We start from the raw sequence: 8,912 nt of genomic DNA, 5'->3' as shown, positions 1-8,912 counted from the left end.
TCAATTTATAACATCCTGTAGAATTACGAAGATTTTCCTATATTTTTAATCATTTTATCTAAAAAAATGGCTTTATCATAGGAGTCGCCAAAATTCCTTTTAAGGGCTTTCATTTTAACCCAAAACGAAGCTTTTCACAAAGTTTCATCGAAATCGGAGGGGGGCCGTTTTCGGAAGTCTACCCAAAGTATTATATTTCAACAATATATTGCAGCAATATTACTGTAATATTTCAATATTATTCAAAAACGTGTAATACATTAGTTATATTTCTGTAATATTTTATTGTAATACGTAATATTTCAACTTTATTGCAATATTACTGCAATATTTCTGTAATATTACGTGCTATAGTTGGTAGTAGATTGCGAACCCTGCGGGGATATGCAATAAATAACGAATTTTACAGGAATTTACTAACGTAGCTACAAGCGGATTATCTCGCAAGCACAATAAAACTGAATAAAACAGTTTTTACTTTTTCGATCGACACATATATTGAGTTTTGATGTTTAATATGAATATAAAATAATATTGTAAAATAATAATATTTTTGATTGGCCGGAAAGATATTTTTAACAAGTCTTTTTGTCTTTATTGAAAGGCATCATAAAAAAGATGACGAAAAGTTATCTTTATTATAATGACTTTTTCAATAAGTATCAAATAAAGGTGTCTTTCACACAATCACACAATGCTGTCATACTGCTAGTAACGCGAAGTAAATTTATCCAATGTTGCCTGCGTGTTGCTTCAAATATTAAATTACTCGAAATCAATTGCAAATATACGGCAAGTTGCCAACATTATATGCAATCACAGATTTGCGCGATTTTGCACAGACACGCTTGGCTATCTGGGTCACTCGTCATCTCTTTCAAAGGGCACAATTAGAAAGAGATAAAGAGTGCGAGTTAAGCTAAAGTTAAATATTATGCGACGTTGATGCAACCGGACCTTTATAGTATTATATGTGTTGTCTGGATAGTTTTTCTAGTAGAAAACGCTATACGTACATACTTTTAATCTGCTTGCATCCTATTCCATACACCTCTATGAAGCTAGCCGACAGAAATTAATAAATTCGATTATTTTTAACTTTTCTAATTGTAAATTTCGTTTGTAAATCATTTGTGATAGATTTTGTAAGTTCGTTTTTAACGTTTGTGATCAAATAGGTTTTTTGTAATTAACAATTTTATTTTAGTCGTTATATCTGCTGCCGACACTTTTAGTAACAAATAGATTTTACGATAACCGATAACTGTAATTATAATATCGTTTGTGATTTACAAATATACGGGTTACCTTTGTATGTTAATAAATTTTTTAATTATTTGCAATTATTGCAAAATAAGTTCAGTTAATAAATTTTTTCAAATTTATTTAAATTTATTTTTTTTTAATTTAATTTAAAGATTTCACATCTTTTTTTGAAATACATGTCACTTGAGTTAAGTTAGGTAACATATAATTTTGTGAAGAAGAAATAAAGCCACTATCACTTAGGTTGGATTTTTAAATAAAAACAAAATACATATTGCGTGTACTTGGCTCCTTTTTTTTACTTTTTTTTTTAATATAACAAAAGAGATAATGCAAGTTTATGTACATCATATGTTTAAATGTGCTGACGTGCATTACGTAAAATATTAATCATCGGCGCAGGCTATAAATAAAACTTTATCAACATATTCGATTCTAATCTCACTTATCTCACTTGTTTCCTGAAATTATTGATATTTTCACAAACACATCTACGCAACACAGATCAATAAATACCCTGTTTGTCAGTCCGCTCGTCAGTATTCCAGCGTATCCGACATGGACAACAGCAGAGTCGAAATATGCGTGCACGAGGGAAAGTTAATTGGTATTGTAGAAAAAGGTGTTTACGGTGACTACTACACCGCCTTTCGAGGAATACCATATGCGAAACCGCCAATTGGAGAACTTAGATTCAAAGTACGTAAAGTTCTATTATTATGAATGCATTTTCAGAAAGAGATAAATTAATTTTAGTTTTAATCTAACTGTAGTGCGATTCTCGTCTGTAACTCGTTATGCTGACGTTTATGTAAGGGAGACCGGGGCTCGTTGGTACCGTTTTCACAATTTCGGCATTTGAGTTTTTAAATAACTAATTATCATGATTAAACAGTACTAATATGACAGAGAGAACCTTTCTCTACATTTTCATGCCAGAAACGCTCCTGTATACTGTATAGTTTCTTTGTAATAAGTGAAATACGAACATGCTGCATTGTAGTTAACTTGCCCCGATAGTAGGGTAAGTTGGCGAAAGTCGATGTTAAATTAATGAAAACGTAATAGAAACACAAAACGGGTAGGAGATATGTACTTATTGATAAAGATTGTATCTTTTAAAAGTTATTTTGTAATGATCGAATAGCAAAATGCTGTTGCAGAAAAACAATTAAAATATTAATATAAATCTATATCTAGCTTCTATCAGCATTGTAGGTAGCAAATCACATACTCACACAGGTCTCACGCGCGCGGTAACAAGTCAAGCTAAGCGTGTCTTGATATGAGCCAACCATCCCTACATACGTTTGAGTTCGGTCATTTTATTACAATAAATTACTGTTGTTCCTCAAAATAACATGTCGTATAGTAACAGAAACTTTTCTTTTAACTATAATGATACGTCACTTTGATTTACTTCTCAAGCTGAAAAACATTAATATGATTTTTTGAAACGCTCGAAAATTACTTGCCATCTCTTGAATCAGTTTTCTCTTTTTCTATTGTAATACTTATTTGATATAAATAAAACTTTGGGAAAAGTACTTATGTCATAAAAGATATATTTTATTGTAATAACTTTTCCATTGATTTTTTTCGCTATAAATACATAAACGGAACGCATTGCCAACTTGCCTCTTGTGCCAACGAGCCCCGGTCTCCCCTACTCATAACAACAGTTGCGCAAGTATACTGTATGCACAGAAAAAAAGAAGTATCAAATCAACACTGATATACTTGTACATACGCAAGAATATATAATCTTCTTATATAGGAATTTCCATTTTTTATTTCAACTTTTTTTTCTTACTTGTTAATTGAATCGCATATAAAACTTCGTTTAACTATATAAATTATTTCATTTAAGCAAGTTTTCTTCGTTCAACGCAACAAAATCTTATTTCAAGATTATATATTCTTGCGTATATACACGTATATACAGTGTTGATTTAACACTTCTTTTTTTCTGTGTGGTAAAAAAGCTGCGCAATGACAATATAGCGGTAACGATACTGTATAAGGAGTTACAGAATCGCAGCACTGATCACTTATCGCGCTTTAAGAAAATTAGAAAAATACGAAAAGTCACAACTCTTTTAGGGAAAATTATGATTAAACAATACCGATAAACGATATCTGTTTATCAAGTATCAAGTATATTATGTAATTATTATATAATCTGTTTGTCTTTTATTATTATATAATCTTATTATATAATCTTTTTTTCTTTATCTATATATGTAAAAATAAAATAGTAATATAAAATATTAATTAATTTTAGTTTTGGCCTAACTAATCGCTTATCATGTCGTAAGGAGATTAGAAAAATACGAAAAATCAACTCTTTTAGAGAAAAATCCGATTAAACGACACTGATAAACCTATTTATTAGTTGTGTTATGCATGCAATTATTATATAATCGGTTTTTCTTTTTCTATACATAAATTGCACCCTGAGAAGAATACTGTCACAAGTTTATATGCGAAATCTGCTGCATGGGGCTAAAGTGTCGTTATTCATGTAAACCAGTTATGTTGTGATTTCTTCAATAAATAGCGCTGTAAGCGAATTGACAAGTGAATCATATAGCTGACCTCTTCAAGAAAAAATATAAGTTTTATTACAACAAAATTATAATTGCGTTCACAATTCACAGAAATTGAATTAGATTTGTTTAAAATCATTAATTTTTTAGTTGTGACAGTATTCTTCTTGAGGTGCGATATTTAAACATGAAATAATAATAATAAAATACTATTACTTAGAACAATAATTTAATAAACTAAAGAAGATTACGATAAACAAATTTTTATGCGCGATTGTTCGAAGAATTTCGAACAATTTATTTGTAACATAAATTAATCTTTTAATTTGTTAAACAATTTGTTGATAATATAAATTAGTAATTAAGTTTAAAGTTATTAGTCACAAAAAAAAGATAAACTAGCATAGACGTTCAGTGCAGGCCGTTCCTGATTCATGCGGAACTTACAGCTCATTCGTTAGCTTTAAATTGTTCTTATTTAAGAAGTACTACTCAAACGCAATTTTACGTAAAGAAAAAGTTGTTTCTTCTGACTCAGAGAATCTCACGGTGTGCACAAATTTTTAAAGATTCTATATATGAACGGATTTTACGTATTTATAGGATCCAGTGCCAGCGGAACCATGGTCCGGTAGTAGAGACGCCTCAAAACACGGAAATATCGCTGTTCAATTGAATGATTTTACAGGCGAAATTGAGGGCGATGAAGATTGTCTCTATTTAAATGTGTACACAACAAAAATTGAATCCTTAAAAAAACGTGCCGTTATGGTATGGATACACGGCGGTACCTTTTATATGGGTTCCGGTGATGCACTTTTGTATGGCCCCGATTACATCGTGCAAAAAGACGTAGTTTTGGTTACCTTGAATTATAGACTAGGCGTTCTAGGTACGTTATTCGTTTCAGTATACAATCATTGTATGTCATTTTGTGGCATTAATAGTAAATCGTTATATTGTATTTATTTTAACGATTATTATTTCACTTGGATATGTTAATTTTTTTCTTACAGACCTTTCATTCCCAAGTTAAACATTTCAAAAATATAAATTTATAAAAAAAAAGTTAAATCCACATTTATATTTATATCACGTTTACAATACGTTATTTACTTTTTGTATACAAGACTAATATTTATATTTGCCGCTCATACGATCAGTGTACTAGAAACAAGTTATGGCGCGCGATTTTTCCTTGGGATATATAAAGTAACCATTTTTTTTTTAAATTTAAACGAATCGACTTTATAAAAAAAAGATGCATTAATGACTTCAGGTTTCCTAAACCTTTACAACAAAGTGGCAACGGGTAATCAAGGTCTGAAGGATATAATCATGGCGTTACAATGGGTCCAGAAAAATATATCAAAATTCGGTGGAGACCCAGAAAATGTCACTATCTTCGGTGAAAGTGCTGGTGGAGGCCTCGTACATTATCTCACTCTGTCTCCATTAGCTAAAGGTATAATATATGTTATCGATATAGTAGACTTATCGATTCACTCATAATAATTTAGAATTTTCCAATCTCATCCCATTTAAACATGAATTTATTTATAATTTTCAACCGCGATTTTTTATTAACAAAAACATACAAACACCTACGTTTGGATATGGAAAATAAATACTTTATAAATTTATTAAACAGATAATAAATTCATTCTCTTTTTCTCTTTCACATAATTTCAAATAAGATATATTTTTTAAAAAAATTATTTGTAGTTTTTAAATAAATAATTCAAATTTTAATTACAAAGTTATATCAGTAAAATATTGAAATTTATAAAATAACTAACAAATCTCCGAGGCAGAGAGAGAGAGAGAGAGAGAGAGAGAGAGAGAGAGGTAAATTGTCAGTAATGTAAAATTATATATAATCACAAAGATTAAGGATTCAATGATTTAAAAAACTTGAATTGATTATAAAATAATTTGTATATTAAAAAAAAAAGAAATATTTTATGATGACAATAGAATTAATTTGTTACGACTGTTTTACAGGTTTATTTCATAAAGCGATATCGCAAAGCGGCGTCATAAGGTGTCCTTGGGCTTTTACCGAACAACAACTACATTCGGAGAAAGGTTTTCGGCTCGCCGAGAAACTTGGAAAAGCGACCGCAGATCCGAAAGTCGCTTACGAGTTCCTCAAAACAATTGATGCAAAAAAGCTTATAGAAACTGAACGGAAGTTTCTCTTGACGGAATCAGTAATTATCTGAACATTTAATCGTAATTATACGAGTGCAATAAATTATAGTATGCACGCTACTATTTTTAGTCTATGCGAATAAAATACTTTCTTTGATAATATTTTTTTGCAGGAGCGTAAACAATCCAGCTTGATATTTACACCCTCTTTGGATCACGAATCATCGAATCCATTTTTCCCGGAAGATCCAGAGACGTTTATGTGCCGCGAGGTTAAAGTACCATTTCTTTTAGGTTTTACCAGTTGCGAGGGATCTGTTATGATAGGCAGTAGCTTTAACGGACGTGAGTTTTATTTTTATCTCTATAAAATATATTTTTAATCGTTTTGAATTTTCATACAATGTGTTGTATTCAAAATAATATAATATTAGTATTAGATGACCTAGAGCAAACATGCATGTCAATGCTTACAATTAAATAAAATTTTCACGAATAATATTGTACATATATCTATATAAAGTTAGTAAATTTTATTAATCCGTAATTTTGGAATTCATATAAGAATCATAATTAATTGCTAAAACATTTTTGTTCCAAGATAACTTTATTGTACGTTTGTCGTATAGTTGAGTTTCGTTATCGTAGAACGTGTTGAGATAAATGTATATTTTCATATACCGTATTATACTATCTATGTATAATATAGGTATATGTAATATATGTATCTCTCTCATGTCGCATTCTTTTTATCAGATCACACTATATGAAAAATGTTAAATAATGTTTTGACAACATATTTTCTTTGGCAAATGTGCTTAAATCAATAATTTTTTTTAGCTTGAAAGAAAGATTTGTTAAAATATTCATTACTTATCACGCAACAATCTTATATGTAGAAAATAATACTAAAATGTTTTTAAAATTATTTCAGAGATAAGCAAAGAGGATCTTGGAACAGTCAATTCCGATTTCAAGAAAACTATATTGCCCAGATGTTTATCTACATTATCAAAAATATCAATCACAATCGAAGAATTGAAATTTTTATATTTTGGTGACAAAGCAGTGTCAGAGGAAACTCTAATGAATTACGTTGATTTTATCAGCGACGAATTCGTCTGTCGTGGCATAATGGAAGTGGTGGATATTCAGACAAAGTTGAATAATAATGATAACAAAGCGACGTATCTGTATCAATTTTCATACGAGAGTGAAACTAATCCCTTGAGAAAAATATTTAAAGTTCAGATCCCAGGTATTATCATTAATTCATTTAAAACTATTTAACAACTTGTAATTACTTCAAAACTATCTAACGACTTTTAATTTTAGAGAGTATGTATATCATTTTATGTTGTAATTACACATATCGCAATTACAACATAAAACAACTCCAAATATTTTTAAATTTCTTAGTTTTTAAATCTATAGGTATGATTTTAAGGAAACAAAAATGGTTTTATTTTATATAATTTAATTTAAAAAGTAATCTGTCTTTTAAAGCATTTAGAAGATTAATTTACGGATTTAATTAACGGTTAAATGATAATATTTTATAGGTGTGGCTCATGCCGAGGAATTGGCGTACTTATTTCATCCTTATATGATAAAAGATTTGGGCTTGTCAGCACCTGCAGTTGATTCGGAAGACTATAAGATGATAAATTGTTTAACGCAAATGTGGACAGATTTTGCTAAAACAGGGTACGACAATATCTTTTTTTTTTCGAATTTTAAACGTATTTAAACGTATTTTTTTAATTTTTGCGACATTTTAATTTTATTACGTATCGCGTATTAATGATTAACTCTCAATCTGATTTAGGAATCCAACGCCTATTACAAATTTGTGGTTGTCAGTGACCGATTCACAAAGCGAAAAATACAATTATCTGAATATCGATACAAACTCGCAAATGAAGGTCTTTCGTAAAGGAGAAGAAAGATGGGATTGGGAAAAAAAGAAAAATAAGTTACGGCGCTAAAATTTTATCTACGTTAAAATTAGGTTTCTCTGGGTACAAAAATCGATTTTTTTTAAAGGGGTGTTTTATCCCCTAAACATGCGATTGGGCACGTATAAAAAAATACGTATCCCTTTATTGTGCATAGTAGCATAAACGAACAAGAATGAAGTTTACTTGCAATTGGATTAGATTCTCACTGCAGAAGATGTTTTATATTTTAATTTTTTATTCAAAGTTTATTATACAGGAGAGCGCTAGACGCGTTTTAAAATCCTGCAGGCTGTAACTTTTAATGACATTTTTTGTTATATTGTCGTGTGTGTGTGTGTGTGTTGTGCAGATATTATATGGTAAAAAAACCTGTTCAATGTAGGAACGATAACAAAACGAAACTGATTGTTAAGAGTTGCAGACTCAGGCAGGTCTACAATTCAAAAGGGGATCAGAACTGCGTATTTGTAAATTCTCGCCGCCGGCGAAAAGATTTTAATTTAATGCAACAGGAATAAGTTTCCTTGGTGAGAGGGTCTGTCGCAAACATACTTTAAATTAACTCTGTCTGTATCATCCATGTCGTCAGAGTTTTTACAAGGCTGCACACGGAAAAATATTATTCTATTTAGTTAGACGAAGTGATGTTCGCTACAAATTAAATTTCGCGAAATTAACATAATAGCAGTGACTGTCTATATCGGTACGAATATCAATCTCAATTCAAGTGTGTTATAAACTTGATTCAGAACGTAATAGAAGAGACGTCGCAGATTTTTGGATGACTCGCAACTTTCCCGGCCGCAATCTTTCTTTAGATGTGCATATCAGCTTCGCAATCCCTTTCGTGCTATCGTGAGACATACAGATTAAAGCTCTCAATAAGACGTAAGATGCGCTTACGTTGATTGAGGTACATGTATTTAAGGAAAACTCTTAAATAATTTGAGGTTTGAAGCCCGAATTGTGTGCATCCACGTGC

At 30.4% G+C, this 8,912-nt stretch overlaps 1 protein-coding gene across 1 annotated transcript; it reads left to right on the top strand.

The window, feature by feature from the left end:
• The first annotated feature begins 1,824 nt into the window (after nucleotides 1-1,824).
• Nucleotides 1,825-8,906, top strand: LOC112464691 (esterase E4-like). Its single transcript, XM_025031831.1, has 8 exons — nucleotides 1,825-1,965; nucleotides 4,419-4,707; nucleotides 5,095-5,280; nucleotides 5,820-6,028; nucleotides 6,143-6,314; nucleotides 6,904-7,227; nucleotides 7,532-7,676; nucleotides 7,798-8,906. The coding sequence occupies exons 1-8, from the start codon at nucleotides 1,825-1,827 to the stop codon at nucleotides 7,955-7,957; spliced, it is 1,626 nt and encodes a 541-aa protein (XP_024887599.1). The 3' UTR covers nucleotides 7,958-8,906.
• Nucleotides 8,907-8,912: the final 6 nt, after the last annotated feature.

This window comes from Temnothorax curvispinosus, unplaced genomic scaffold (genome assembly GCF_003070985.1).
Source record: "Temnothorax curvispinosus isolate PA1 unplaced genomic scaffold, ASM307098v1 QBEX01014461.1, whole genome shotgun sequence".
Lineage (NCBI taxonomy): Eukaryota > Metazoa > Arthropoda > Insecta > Hymenoptera > Formicidae > Temnothorax > Temnothorax curvispinosus.
The sequence above is the reverse complement of the archived record's forward strand: the minus strand, read 5'-3'. Positions and strand labels throughout refer to the sequence as shown.

Excerpts from the sequence above, each read along its gene's own strand:
- LOC112464691 (XM_025031831.1), top strand. The coding sequence starts at position 1,825 with ATGGACAACAGCAGAGTCGAAATATGCGTGCACGAGGGAAAGTTAATT. Across the intron at positions 6,029-6,142 it reads AGTTTCTCTTGACGGAATCA|GAGCGTAAACAATCCAGCTT; the intron begins GTAATTATCTGA and ends ATTTTTTTGCAG. Across the intron at positions 7,228-7,531 it reads ATTTAAAGTTCAGATCCCAG|GTGTGGCTCATGCCGAGGAA; the intron begins GTATTATCATTA and ends AATATTTTATAG.